Here is a 15,539-nt window from a genome sequence, read left to right as displayed (position 1 = left end):
AAAAGATATCCAAGATATGTATAATCAAAAAGGAGGTGAGCAGTCAGGTAGTGAGAGTTAGAAGTAATCTATAAAAGCCCTCAGCACACTGGGTGGTTCATTTGGAGGAGATTTCTAAAAGGAAATGGAAAAATAACACAGAATGACAAAAAAGAATGGGTTTGTGGTCTGCCCCTATAATTGGTTTATCCATAGCAGTGAGATGATAAAATTAGTAAAGTATTGGAGAATATAAAACCCATAAAAACCAATCATTTCATTCAAAGCTTGGAAACAATATACTGGAATCATAGATCTTAGAGATGGGGGGATCTAGTTTTGCCTCTTGCTTTCAAGCAGTTAACACATTATTAACAAGCAAACAACAGGCATTTATTAAGCATCTACGATGTGCCCGGCACTGGGGCTAAATACTAGGGATACAAAGAAGGTCAAAAAGCCCCATTATGTAGGTGAAGCAACCCAAATCTGTAGAGGTTGAATGACTTGGCCAAAGACAAAGGTTTCGCAGAGCTTAACTAATTATGAGCAAATTGTTAGAAGAAAGTGAATGGGGGGCAGCTAGGTGGCACAGTGGAGAGAGCAATGGCCCTGGAGTCAGGAGTACCTGAGTTCAAATCTGGCCTCAGACACTTAACACTTACTAGCTGTGTGACCCTGGGCAAGTCACTTAACCCCAATTGCCTCACTAAAAAAAAAAAAGAAAGAAAGAAAGTGAATGGGCTGCTATTGGTGTACTATTCATGGCCAAGTGAAAGAAGAATAAAGAAATAATAACAGAGAAGCATCATTGGGTAGTGCAAAGATCACTGGACTTGGGTTCAGGAAAAGTGGGTTCTGGTTTCAGCTCCACCAATTCATTAGCTGTATGATATTGTGCAAGTCACTTTATCTCTCTCTGTCTTGATCATCCCATCTGCAAATGATTTTGACAATGCCACCATTCCAATCTGTTCTAGTAGACAGACCAATGACAAAGTTCTCTTTCTCAAAGGAAGGTTTACCAAAGCATTGAGAGATTTGCAATACATTTCATGGTACCGGTAAGGGGGAACTTGGATAGTGGTTGTGTTTGCAACATCATTCTTCTGTTCCACACAGGAAAAAAGTCCATTTGGAGAAACAGAAATCTGTCGACTGTGCAATGCAGCCAAATTGTTGTACCCAGTGCCTGAATGCAGCGGCACTGGTAAGCCAACTTGTGCCTCACCAGAAGAGAGAGTAGAGGAGGAGGAGGGGGAGAGGCTGATGAATAAAAGGGACAAGTGGATGGAGATGATAAGTAGGAATTGGGGAGGTGCCAAAGGAAAATTATCCTCATTTACCTTTGAGAGTCAGTGGGCTGTAGCAGAAAGAGTAGTCATTTAGAGTCAGGTGAGATCGGGATTCATGTTTTGCCTTTAACACTTACTAGTTGAATGATTCTGGGTAAATCACTTTATATATCTGGTCCTCAGTTTCATCATCTATAAAATGGGAGCATAATACCTGGAGTATTGGTATCTACTGACCATATTATCAAACTCAGATTTATTCAAGAAGATCAAATGAGATAATATATATATAAAGTGCTCTGTAAATCTCAATGCATTATACAAATGTTGTCTGGAGGCAGCCCATTATTTCTCAATTGAGGAACATAGAAATTAGCATGTAATAGAATAGGAAAATAGTAGTGTTCAAAACATCAGTACTGCCCCTCCCCTGCCAAAGTTGAATTTACTCCAACTGAAAAAGTTTTTTTAAATTATGCAATTAAATTTTTTCTGTTTTGTTTTTCATCATTTCCTCTAAGTTATGACTAAGAATTTAATGAGGCAGCTAAGTGGCACAGTGAATACAGTGACCTGGAGTCAGAAAGACCTAAGTTCAAATCCAGCCTCAGACACTTAATAGCTATGCAACTTTGGGCAAGTCACAACCTCTCCTTGCCTCATTTTCTTCATCTGTAAAATGGGGATAATACAGGGTGGACCAAAAGTCATGAAGGGGTTTCAATACTTAATAATTGCTTTATTTTTTGTTTTTAATTTCCAATCCATAGAATCATAGACAGTATATATAGGAAATGAATTTATATTACATGTGAAAAATCAAATCTTGTAAATGGCAAAAAATAAAGAAAAAACAATTTCCTTTTCTTTTTTTTTTTTTGGTGGGGCAATGATAGTTAAGTGACTTGCCCAAGGTCACACAGCTAGTAAGTGTCAAGTGTCTGAGGCCAGATCCTCTTGAATCCAGGGCCAGTGCTTTATACACTGCGCCACCTAGCTCCCCCAGAAAAAATAATTTTCAAAAAGTTATTAAAACGGGGCAGCTAGGTGGCACAGTGGATAGAGCACCAGCCCTGGAGTCAGGAGTACTTGAGTTCAAATCTGGCTTCAGACACTTAACACTTACAAGCTGTGTGACCCTGGGCAAGTCACTTAACCCCAATTGCCTCACTTAAAAAAAAAGTTATTAAAACAATGATTTTTGACCCACCTCGTATTAGCACCTACCTCCTAAGGTTTTTGTGAGGATCAAAAGATATAATATTTGTAAAGCATTAGCAGAGTGCCTAGCATTGTATAAAAGTTAGCTTTTATTATCATTATCATTATTAAGAATTTACCCCTCAAGCACTGTATAAATGCTAGTTATTATTGCCATTTTTAGCATTAGTATTATCATTATTAATAATTTACCCCCTCTCCACAGCTCCATATCTTCTACTCTAGTTAGACTTTGAGTGATAGAATTGAAAGAAAAGCAGAAGTTATTTTGCTATGATTTACAACACTGGTGTTGGGGTAGAATGCTGTACATAGCTAACAGTAATCTAGTGCTTTATTCTTACAGAGCATTTTCACGTATATCTCATTTGTTCTCAAAACTATCCCTGTGAAGAGATGGTTCTGAAAGGTATTATTATTCCCAATTTGACAGATCAGGAAGCTGAGGCCCAAATAAGTTATGACTTGTCTGAAGTCACAGAACTGGTAAGGGAAGAACTGGGATTTGAGAATAATTTCAAGAATGCAACTTGAGCCCCCTAAAGTCATAGAACTTGAAAAAACTTTAAAGATGAAATGATTTGGATTTAGGAGAGACCTTAGAAATCATCAAGTCAAAACCTCTTTTTTTTTTGTTTTGTTTTTTTGTGAGGCAATTGGGGTTAAGTGACTTGCCCAGGGTCACACAGCCAGTAAGTGTTAAGTGTCTGAGGCCGGATTTGAACTCAGGTACTCCTGATTCCAGGGCTGGTGCTCTCTCCACTGTGCCATCTAGCTGCCCCCTTCAAAATCTCTTTCTTATGAAGAAACTGAGGCCTAAGGAAAGTAAGAGATTTAGCCCAAAGTAGCAAGTAGCAGCATCAGGATTCTGGTCGTCTTAGGGCAGAAGGCAGTGGGATTATCCCCTGCTAAGTATAGCTATTTGTCTTTCTTTTAATGAAGCCTGGGATTAAATTCACCTTTCTGACCACCTTATCAAAGTATTGACCCATAATGAGCTTGTAGTCCACCGAAAACCCCCAATTCTTTTTTTCATTTTATTTATTTATTTACGGGGCAATGAGGGTTAAGTGACTTGCCCAGGGTCACACAGCTAGTAAGTGTCAAATGTCTGAGGCCAAATTTGAACTCAGGTTCTCCTGAATTCAGGACCAGTGCTTTATCCACTGCACCACCTAGCTGCCCCGCCCCCCCAAATGCTTTATTTAGACAAATCACAATCTAGGTATCTATATCACTCACTTTCTATTTTTCTTTTTAATTCTAGTATTATCGGCGTTTTAAAACCATCATGTCAGAATTTTTCCAGTCCCTGCATGTGTGGCAGAACACCCTCAAGATCATTGGTAGCAAATTTGGAACAAGCGTACTTTCCTACTTCAGTTTCCTGTCGTGGCTACTAAAGTTTAACATTTTCTCATTTATAGTGAATTTTAGCTTCATCAGCATCCCACAGCTTTTAGAATCAAAGCCAAACAATCTTACCTTCACCGGTCTGGAACTTCTCACAGGAGCAGTATGTATTTGATGGCACTCTGATTTCTGGGCTATGTGTTTGGTGGAGTGGGTGGCCAAACTTAGACATTATTAATTTTTATCCCATGAGCTTAAACCCAAACAAATTTGACAGATCATTTGTGATTCTAGATGTAACAACTGGCCAACTCCCCAGAAAAATGCACATGGAAGGGTATGAAGCAGGGAGTAGAATAGGAATACTAATTGGTTTCACCTAACCTAAGGTTAGATTAAAACATTGAAGTCAAAATGTCTGCTTCTGCGGGTAGCTAGTTGGTGCAGTGGATAAAGCACCAGCCCTGGATTCAGGAGGACCTGAGTTCAAATGTGGCCTCAGACACTTACTAACAGTGTCAACCTGGGCAAGTCACTTAACCCTCATTGCCCTGCAAAAATCAAACAAACTAACAAACAAAAAAATCCCAAAGTGTCTGCTTCCTTAAGCAACTTTGCTCTTTTCATAGGAATAATTTAGAAGTAGTAACTTTGTTACCAGTCCCACTACATGAAGTCCTTTCTCTCAGTTTGAGTCTTTGGCTGAATTATGGGGAGTCTCTCTTCTTACACTCTCCTTTCTGCTTTTCTTCTAAAAACAATGTTAGACTATCATGCAGAGTGGGAGAGGAATTAAATGTTGAAATAGATAAACACAAACGTATAGATGTATACACATGTGCTCATACATGTATGTGTATGTATTATTGTGTGTATTTATTTGTATTCTATTTTGGAGTAGTGCTATTGTTCTCCCTTGGAATATCCTCTTTTCTCCTTTTTTTCCGCTTGATTTTTTTTTGGGGGGGGTCGGTGGGGCAATGAGGGTTACATGACTTACCCAGGGTCACACAGCTAGTACATGTCAAGTGTCTGAGGCTGAATTTGCACTCAGGTCCTCCTGAATCCAGGGCCGGTGCTTTATCCACTGCGCCACCTAGCTTCCCCCAATTGATTTTTTTTAATCAAGGTTCAGTTGAAGCTCCACCTCTACCATGAAACTGCTCCTAATCCCTCTAGTTTAATAGTAATCAATCTCTTCCTCCTCTGAATGCCTTAATAAATAAATTTTTTCAATACTTTTAAAAGGTGAAAAAAAATTGATAGCAAATAAATAAAAATTTGAAATAAGCAAAATAAAATTCAATTATCCAACAGGTAAAATAAATGGAAACAATGTTAGAATTGAATCATTTAGGGGCAGCTAGGTGGCACGGTGGATAAAGCACCAGCCTGGGATTCAGGAGGACCTGGGTTCAAATCTGGCCTCAGATGCTTGACACTTACTAGCTGTGTGACCCTGGGCAAGTCACTTAAGCCTCATTGCCCTGCTTTCCTCCCCCCCTTCAAAAAAAGAATTGAATCAGCTAACCCAGAGAAACTCATGTGCTTAAAGATAAAAACCTGACACAGAAGTCTCTTCTTTGTTAGTTATTCATGACTTGGCTCCTTCCTATTTTTCTGAGGAAGCTCTTAAAGACACTGGTTAGGATGCATTCTGCCTGATGTATTCTGCATTATCATCTGGTAACTAACCCTCTCTTCTCTTTTCTTGTGAATGTCTATGTTTCCTTCCTAGCCAGTGAATCCAGGGGAGATATGTTTTATACTTTGTGTGGCTGTGTGTGTGTGTGTGAATACTCACCAGCTTGTGTGTGTTTGTGGGAGGACAAGAACTATTCAGACATGAGTAAAGAGTTCAAGTTATCTGGGGGTGGTGACCACTGAGAAGAATTAGCCTCAGTTTTGTAGTGGTTCAGTGGACTGAATGCTTAGGGGAAGCCCTGAGTTTACATCCTCCCAGCTCTGTGACTCATGAAAAGTCTCTTAATCTCTCTCAACTTCAGTTTCCTAAACTATAGATTGGGGAATCATAGCAGCACCTACCTTCCAGGCTTTTTGTGAGGACCAGATGAGATAATATTTGTAAAGTGCTCAGCACAGAGCTTGGGCATATCATAGGTGCTTAATAAATTCATGAATAGAGTTCTGAGGTTCTTTTTGTTGTTGGGATTTCCTTAGCAGAGATACTGGAGTGGTTTGCCATTTCCCTCTCCAGTTCATTTTATAGATGAGATAACTGAGGCAAACAGAGTTAAGTGACTACCCAGGGTGACACAAAGTGTAGAGGGAGCTGCCAGAGAAAGAGACAGTGGTTTCCCTCACTAATCTTCCTCAAGAGACACTTAGACATATTTTTTGAAGGCATATTTCTCATTATAACTTCAAATCATAAAACAAGATAAAAAACCTTTGGTAATTTAATTTTGATTCCTCAAAATGTGTTAGATCCTTCATATGTGTTTTTTTAATTTGTCAAATAAATGTATTTATTTATTTTCATGCATTTATAATCTACTCTTCCCACTGCCCCTCCCCAACCAAAACAAACCAAACAGCCAAAACAAACCAAACAGCCAAAACAAAAAAAAGAAAGAAAGAAAAAGAAAAAAAGCCCTTATCATAAACATTCATTGTCCAGTAGAACAGTCTCTCACGTAGGCCATACCCCAAAATATAAATCTCTTTACTTTTAAGTTCATTATTTCTCTGGCAAAAGGTGAGTAGCGTATTTCATGTTCTGGTTTCTGGTCGTTTATCATTGCATTGAGTAGAGTTCTAAGGTCTTTCAAAGTTGTTTTTTCTCTATTATGTTATTGCTAGAGTGTAATTTTTTCTCTTAATTCTGCTCATTTCACTCTGTAATCAGTTCATAGAAATCTCCCTAGTTTTCTCTGAAACTGTCCATTTAATCATTTCTTAGGGCACATAAAATTCTAAAACATTCATGTCACAATTTGTTTATCCATTTCCCCAATGGGAGACACTTTCTGGGCTTCCAACTTTCAGCTGTGAGAAATACTTTGATAGATAGATAGATATTGATATGCACACACAAATACGTATATCTATATCTATCTATCTATCTATCTAGACAGAGACAGAGAGAGGCTTCCTTTTCTCTTTCTTTGAACTCTTTGGGGTATAGTCCTACTAATAATATAATTGGATCAGAGTATTCACAGACTAATGACATCTAAGGCAAAGTTCCAAACACCCCTACTTGTTTTTTATTTGAGCATTTACTAAGTGTCTAGTTCCATATTAAGTGTGGTGGGACTGGTTGGGGTAGGGAAATAAGGATAAGAAAAACAAATAAGGGTAAGAAAAATAAAAGATGCAGTCTTTGTCTTAATGACCACAAGATAGACATCTAAAGCAATTTAAAGATAATTACAAAGAAATAGAAAGAAATGTAATCATAATGCACAGGTTTAATACCAAAGTGTTGGGATAAGAAAGAATAAAGCAATAAAGAAGCAATCGGGGGCAGCTAGTGGTGCAGTAGATAAAGCACCGGCCCTGGATTCAGGAGGTCCTAAGTTTAAATCTGGCCTCAGACACTTGACACTAACTAGCTGTGTGACCCTGGGCAAGTCACTTAAGCCTCATTGCCCCCCAAAAAACTAACAAACAAAACACACACACACACACACACACACACAAAACCAAGTGATAGTCCAATGCACTCAACATCTCTTAGTGGGAAGTTTCTTTTCCCATTCTCTAACTTAGTCCTTAGTCTAGTCAAGTCAACAAACATTCATTGCCTACCATGTGCCAGGCACTGTGCTAAGTGTTGGGGAGAAAAAGAAAGGTGAAAAACAGTCCCTGATCTCAAGGAGGTGACAGTCTAATGGAGACTTGGCTTGACTTAATTAGACTTGACTTAAGTAACTTTCTTCATGTGGGGTGGAATCAAGGGAAGATCATGTTTCCAAAGTTTGTTCACCATACAAGTCTTTAGGATTTTATCTTCAGAGATGACTGACTTCTTTCCAGCCAAAGTTTCATAATGACAAAAGTTTCTCTAGGTTTGGGAGCAATGGAGGGTGGAGAGGGTAGACATTTTTTTTTTTTTGGCGGGGCAATGGGGGTTAAGTGACTTGCCCAGGATCACATAGCTAGTAAGTGTCAAGTGTCTGAGGCTGGATTTGAACTCAGGTCCTCTTGAATCCAGGGTCAGTGCTTTATCCACTGTGCCACCTAGCTGCCCGGAAGCTAGACATTTTTTAAAAAACTCAGTTGCCCAATTTCCTACAGAACTGAAAAGTAACAAATCTAAGCTACTCACTTCATTAGTTTATTCTCCAGAGAAGTGGTTTAACTCAGAGTTCACATTATCATTTCGAGTTCTTTTCTTTTCTTTCATTTCAGGGTTCTTTTCAGCAAACAGTGTTGTACTATGGTTTTTATACCAACTCAACCATCAAGCACAAAGGAATCAGCAACACCTCTTACAACATGCAGCTGGCATATATTTTCACAATTGGAATCTATTTGGTCATCTGCTTCTTTTCCTTACTCTATAGGTATGCATCTTTATGTTCAAAGCTTCCTCTCACACTTGGAAAAAAGTCAACAGCTCATCATTAACTAGGATGTCTAAGATGTATACTATGAACCATTCTCAGTAGCCTAGAACTTAAAGGAGCAGGTAGGTGGTACCATGGATAAAGTATTGACCCTGGAGTCAGGAAGACCTCAGTTCAAATCCAGCCTCAGACACTTGATACTAGCTGTGTGACCCTGAGCAAGTCACTTAACCCCAATTGCCTTGCAAAACAATAAAAGGTTTCACTGTTTTTTCACATTTTTTTAAACTTTAATACCCTTTGGGTTTTTGAATATTTTATTCATTTTAACATATTCTTCCTACTCCTTTTCCTACTTTAAAATATTAATACAAGTGTTTTCAAAGAAAAAAAAAAGCAGTACAGCAAAACTAACCAACAGTTTTCAAGCATTAATTATTTTTTTAATCCCACTTCCTACCATCCACAGGAAAAGAAAAAAAGATAAAAAGAAATATAGAACCTCTGTATCACATAAACTCAGTCAAGCAAAATAATTTCTTCTTATTGGTCACTTCCAAAGTGTTTCTTATTTTGCATATTTGTCAGTCAAGTCTCACCACTTGTTTTTTCTTTTTAATTGTTTTTGTTTTCAGTTCCAAATCTTACCTTCCCTTCAGCCCCTCCCCCACCCATTAAGATGGCAAGAAATACAATACCTATAATACATGTGAAGTCATGCAACATATTTCCACATTAGCCATGCTGCTAAAAAAAAAGCCTGAAAAATAAATAAAATGAAAGAAAATATGCTTCAATTTGTAGAGTCCAACAGTTCTCAATCTGGAGTAAGAGCATTTTTCATCATGATTACTTTGGCATTCTTGTGGGTCATTATTTTGATCAGAGTAGCTAAGTCTTTTATAGTTGATTATCATTACAATATTGCTGGTATTGTGTTAATTGTTCTCCTGGTTCTGCTCACTTCCCTTTATATCAGTTCATATAAGTCTTCCCAGGTTTTTCTGAAACCATCCCCTTCAGCATTTCTTATAGCACAATAATATTCCATCACAACTTGTTTAGCCATTCCCCAGTTAATGAGCATCTTCTCTGTTTCCAATTCTTTGCCACCACAAAGAGACTTGCTATAAATGTTTGTTCACACAGATGCTTTTCCTTTTTCTTTTATCTATTTGGGGTAAAGTTTCACCACTTGTTTTGCCATTTTAATTTAAGGCATCAGGGTTGAGGAGGAAGTATGTTTTGTAAGGTTCGTTAAAACAGGGCAGAGCCAAGATGACTCAGGAAAGGCAGTGACTTGCCTAAGCTCTCCTCAAGACCCCTCTAAATACCCTCAAATAATGCCATAACAATTCCTGGAGCAGCAGAACTCACAAAGGGACAGGGTGAAATATTTATCCAGCCAAAGACATCTTAGGTGAACAGGAAAGGTCAGTTCTACTGTGGTGGGAGTGGAGCACAGTCCAGTGCAGGCTATGCCAGTGCAGACTCAGCCCCAGCCCCAGCAAATCAGTAGCAGAACTTGGGAGCTTCTGAATCAGTTTGCTAGCACCAGGGCAGGACTCTGTTGTTTTGCCCATACTAGGATCCAGGTCACAGTCTTGGGTGGCAGTCCCAGGAAGGGGAGGAGCACAAGCACACCAGAGCTCGCAGTCACCATAGAGTGGGATTCTGTTCATAGTTCCAGGGCAGAAAAGCAGGCCTGTGGTTGCTGGCAGACTAGAGCACAGGCAAGGAGAGTAGTAAACATACCTCTCCTTAAATCACACCACCTTGGAAGAACTAAAAACTTATAAAGTCCTGGAAGTATCTCTGAAAACAGCTGCACAAACCCCCTGGAGCTTAGGACAGTGTGCCTCCGCCCTGGAAGCAGTGCCCCACTTTAACAAAGAGTTAAAAGTCAAGAAATAGGCTGGAAAAATGAGCAAACAGAAAAATATTCTGACCATAGAAAGTTTCTCTGGTGACAAGGAAGATCAAAATACACCCTCAGAAGAAGATAACAAAGTCAAAGCTCCTACATCCAAATCTTCCAAGAAAAATATCAATTGGTCTCAAGCCATAGAAGCACTCAAAAAGGATTCTGAAAATAAAGTAAGAGAGGTAGAGGGAAAATGGAACGAGAAATGAGAGTGATACAAAAAAAAATCATGAGAGATTGGTTTAAGGAGTTGAACCTTTTTTTAAAAAAAAAAAAGGTTTGCAAAACTCTCCTCCCAACTATTTGTGTGATCTTGGGCGATTATCTTGACTAGTCAGTTTCCTAATCTGCATAACGAAGGGGTTGGACTAGATGGTTTCTGATGTCTCTACCAACTTGAAATCCTAGAAAGTAGACATACCACTGCATACTGTGATTTCATCACTGTGGTGAATTCCTAATATGGGAGCTGTCTCCATTAACATAAATTTTTGCTATAAGAAATGACAAGCAAGATGATTTCAGAAGACTTGTATAAACCAATGTATAGTGAAGTGAACAGAACCAATAGAACATTGTGCACCGAGACAGCAATATTATTCCATGAAGAACTGTGAATGACTTAACTATTCTCAGCAATACAATGATCCAAGACAATAGCAAAGGACTAATGATGAAGCAAACTATCCCCCTCCAAAGAAAGAACTGATATTGATTGGACACAGACTGAAGCATGCCATTTTTCACTTTCTTTCATTGTTTTCTTTTATTCAAGTTTTCTTGTACAAAATGACTAATATGGTAATGTTTTACATAATTGCTCATGGATAACCCATATAATACCCATATCTAATTGCTTACCACCTCAGGGAGGTGTTAGGGGAGGGAGGGATAAAATTTGGAGCTCAAAACTATAAATAAAAATGTTTATTATTTAAAAAAAAAGATCTTAACTTATCCATGACTTATTGAGTCAATCCTAGAGAATTTCTTCAGGTATGGGGCATGGCTAAGTGACTTGTCCAGGGTCACATAGCTAGTATCTGAATTGGGATTTAAACCCTTCTTCCTGACTCCAAACTCAGGGCTATATCAATAAGCCACATTGGTACCATGAGATAGGTAGTACAAGTACAATTATCCCTGTTTTACACATGAGGAAATAGAAGGCTCCAAGAGGTGGTGACATGCCGAGTGTTCTACAACTAGTAATTGAGAGACTCAAGACTCAAACCCAAGCCAAGCCATGTTCTTTCCTCTATAATACATGGCCATTGGAGCTCTGTTATAAGGCTGACTTGGGGGTGCATGTGGAATAGAATTTTGGAGGGACCTAAGAGGGTTGTTACTTACCAGTCAGGGTTCTTTAAGTCAAGGTCAGATAATAACAGCAAGGTGTCACTTCAAAGTGAAGCAAGTAGCTGTATGTTCTGGCTGGCTAGGTTAGATAGCAAGATGGACAGCAACTACCTTGAGCCTGACATGAGTTTCTGAGTTTTTAGGGCAGCATTCATAAATTGCTCAATATTCAAAGTAACATTACATGATACAAAGAAAAGCAAGATAACTATTCATAAATACCAGGTGGTTATGCAAAAAGAAAAGTATGCTTGTTGGAAAAGAATGTATATTCTTAGCTATAGGAGATAGATAAGGGAGTTAATGTCTACATATATAGCTGGTCTCACTAAATCAAAAATAATGTGCTTTTTGGACCAGAAAGAGAGGAGAGCTTTCCTAAGACTCTGCAATCCTCCACCTTCAGCAGTTAAATCTTTTCTTTTTGTACTGATAAGAGGTAAAAAGGAAAACTAAAGGACATTGGGATCATTTACAGAAAGATAGCTGATATAGAACAAGATGGAGTCAATGCCCCTTGGAGGGTGATTTTGTCCTCTTCTCTTCACACATACCATGGTACTACCTTACAAGGTAAACTTTATGACAAAATGCTTTTTTTTGAGGCAATTGGGGTTAAGTGACTTGCCCAGGGTCACACAGCTAGTAAGTGTGTGTTAAGTGTCTGAGGCCGGATTTGAACTCAGGTACTCCTGACTCCAGGGCCAGTGCTCTATCGATTGCGCCACCTAGCTGCCCCCTATGACAGAATGCTTAAGGTACCAGAAGTACTTGCTCTAAATTATCATGATATTTTGTTGATATATCTTATGTACTTAGATGACCTCTGCTTTGTGTTATAGTTGCACATGTGCCATTCATCTCCTTTATTAGATTGTAAACTCCTTGAGGGCAGGGACTATGAATTATTCATCATCATTGCAAGGTCCTCAGCTTTTAGACCAGAGAACTGTACATAGGTTTTTCAATAAATGTTGCATTGGATTGAACCAAATGTTGCTACACTTCCTTTCCCCTAATAGAGGTATATGTCTATTAGGTGACTTTACTTCCACTTAAAGTGGTTTCCCAGGAAACCTTTTAGATTTGAATAAAAAGTAGTTAACCTTAAGGTGAAAACCATTAAAGAAATGCTGTTATTCTGTTCAAGGTGAGGGAATTAAGGTGATAGGAGTAAGGAAAGGTGAAGGCGTTATTCCAATTTTTTTTTTCATCTGTGTTCCCTATTCCTCCCATTGCACCAAACTCTAGGGTTTTGGTGGAAATGACAGTGGGTATGTTGTTTTTGCCTCTCATAGTATGGCCTGTTCTTTCCGGAATAACTTCATTAACCCCCACATCTACTCCAGAGGGACTGCTAAGCTTGTCTTTTCCTGGGACTTCACCATCACCCATGAGAAAGCCGTGAAGCTAAAGCAAAGAAACCTTACCACTGAACTCAAGGTATAGTTGAGACCTGCTAAGCATGTCTTTCTTTCTTCCACCCCTCCTCTGTCTTTAACTTTTCCTCTGTGATGTTTTATGAATTAGCCTCTCACACTCGGGCTCCACGATGCTAATGGGTTGCCAATAGCTTTTACAACCATCCTGCTCCATTCTTATGATTTTTATTGGACTTGTACAAAAGTGGCTTAGTATTTCCTGTTTCTTAAGTCATTTTTCAGTCATGTCCAATTCTCCATGACCCTATTTGGGTTTGGATTTTGTTTTTGTTTCTGTTTTGGCAAAGATACTGGATTGGTTTGCTATTTCCTTTTCTAACTCATAGATGAGGAAACTGAGGCAAACAAGATTAAATGACTTGCTCAGGGTCTCACAGCTAGTAAATGTCTAAGACTGGATTTGAACTCATGAAGATGAGCCTTTCTGGTTCTAAGACCAGTGCTCTATCCATTGCACCACCTAGCACAGTTTTAAATACCTTCAATTCTCTATATTACCTCCGGGTGATAGTAGCTAAGGCCTGGACAGCTACCAACTCATTTTCTTGTGGTCAGGAAGATAAAAACAACATTATTGGGCAGCTAGGTAGTGCAGTGGGTAGAGCACCAACCCTGGATTCAGGAGAACCTGGGTTCAAATTCGGCCTCAGACCCTTGACACTTACAAGCTGTGTGACTCTGGGCAAATCACTTAACCCCAATTGCCTGACCAAAACAAAACAAAACAAACAAACAACCCCCCCCCAAAACCAACATTATTTAAGATGTCTGTCTTATCTTCTGACCAGGTCTCAAATACTCAGTGGCATGAAAGATGCTGATTTAAATTTATTTCCATCCTCCCCCCCCCCCAAAAAAAAAACCCAACAACAACCAGGTAGCAACACATTCATGCCTGCCTAACCAGATCATAGAAGACATATAGCTCATGCATAAGAGGCAGTAGGCTACTCTTGACTAAAACAAAAGGCTCTACAAATTGAAATGAACCTTAGCATCTCCACATTTGATTCAGACATTTAAGTTTAGAACTGTTCCACTTAACTGTTCATTACATTTGGAGGCAGGTGATGTGAGTGTAGAGCATCTTTTCAAAGGACCAAACCAAAGGAAGCCACACTTGGAATGGGCCTATAGTCTAAAAGTCTCATGAAAATCTTATGCAAAGATTGTTTTTTCATTTGTTCATCCCGGTTCACATCTGTATATGCTGGCCAAGCAGCTCTTTTATCACAGAGAATTCTCTTTATGGAGAGGTCTGCATTCCTCTGCTCACTTTGCCCTTCCTATAAATTCTAGGCTTAGGAATCCATAGTTGAAGCTTACAACCCTGAATGGGATTTGGGTGATGGGGAAAAAGGGTGGATTTGGGGGTGATATCTGGGAATAATACTCTAGGACATCCCACATATGATTATAGCAGAAATGGCATGTTGGGAAGTGATTGGCACTAAAATGAATTGACAAAGAATTATTTAGATTTCTTTAAAAAGAAAATTATTTAAGCTAAATAACCATTAATAAAAATGATCAAATAACATAAGGAATACAAAGAATACATGGTAATATAAACTTCAAACTATGTATAATAATCCAAAAGGAAGATAATATACTTATAATATTTTAAACTACTAGTATAATAATTGCTTCTGTGCTTTCTTCCAATCTCTTTTTCCTCCCTGTACTCATTAGATTGTGTTGTTATTTTCATATCAACATAGTATATATATATATATATATATATATATATATATATATATATATATATATATATATATATATATATATATACTATGGGTTTGGGTTTGGATTTTGTTTTTGTTTCTGTTTTGGCAAAGATACTGGATTGGTTTGCTATTTCCTTTTCTAACTCATCTTATAGATGAGGAAACTGAGGCAAACAATGTGTGTGTCTATATCTATATCTATATCTATATCTATAGCTATAGCTATAGCTATATCTATAATTTCTTCTTCTCTGGGCATCACTTTATATTTCCATGTTTATTTTCTTCATATGTGTTGAATAGCTTTCATTTGCTTCTTTTCCTCTTGACACCAATGGGAGTTTTCTTCCCACCTTGCCTTCTCTCCCATGACCCTTGGTCCCCTAGAATCTGTCCAGGCGATCTGACCACTCATATCACTTGTATGAGATAGAAGTCATCAATTGTATTCCTTCTCATGAAATGGAAGACCACCAGGCCTTGTCATCTTTTCTGCCACTGAATGCCAAGGTCCTCTAGGACTTACCATTTGATCTGCCTTACTGCCCTCCAGATCCCAACACTATTATCTGAGTAACTGATATAAGCTAAGAACTCCCTAGCCTTGTCATTTGCTCAGCCACTGCCCGTTGGCTGGATCCTCACGACTTCCAGGCCTTTCCATTGGCCCTGTAGCTGAACTTTCTTTTATGAGTTATTTTCTC

The 15,539-nt window shown here is 38.5% G+C and overlaps 1 protein-coding gene across 1 annotated transcript in view; it reads left to right on the top strand.

Moving 5' to 3' along the window:
• The window catches only part of TMC5 (transmembrane channel like 5), a gene marked incomplete at its 5' end in the record, with an annotated part of 87,822 nt that overhangs the window by 19,422 nt on the left and 52,861 nt on the right, over positions 1–15,539 (top strand). The window contains 4 exon segments of the mRNA XM_043998599.1: positions 1,102–1,189; positions 3,763–4,011; positions 8,226–8,380; positions 12,965–13,109. Coding sequence (XP_043854534.1) covers positions 1,102–1,189; positions 3,763–4,011; positions 8,226–8,380; positions 12,965–13,109 — 637 coding nt within the window.

The sequence above is a fragment of the Dromiciops gliroides genome, chromosome 1 (assembly GCF_019393635.1).
Source record: "Dromiciops gliroides isolate mDroGli1 chromosome 1, mDroGli1.pri, whole genome shotgun sequence".
Taxonomy (NCBI): Eukaryota; Metazoa; Chordata; class Mammalia; order Microbiotheria; family Microbiotheriidae; genus Dromiciops; species Dromiciops gliroides.
The sequence above is the reverse complement of the archived record's forward strand: the minus strand, read 5'-3'. Positions and strand labels throughout refer to the sequence as shown.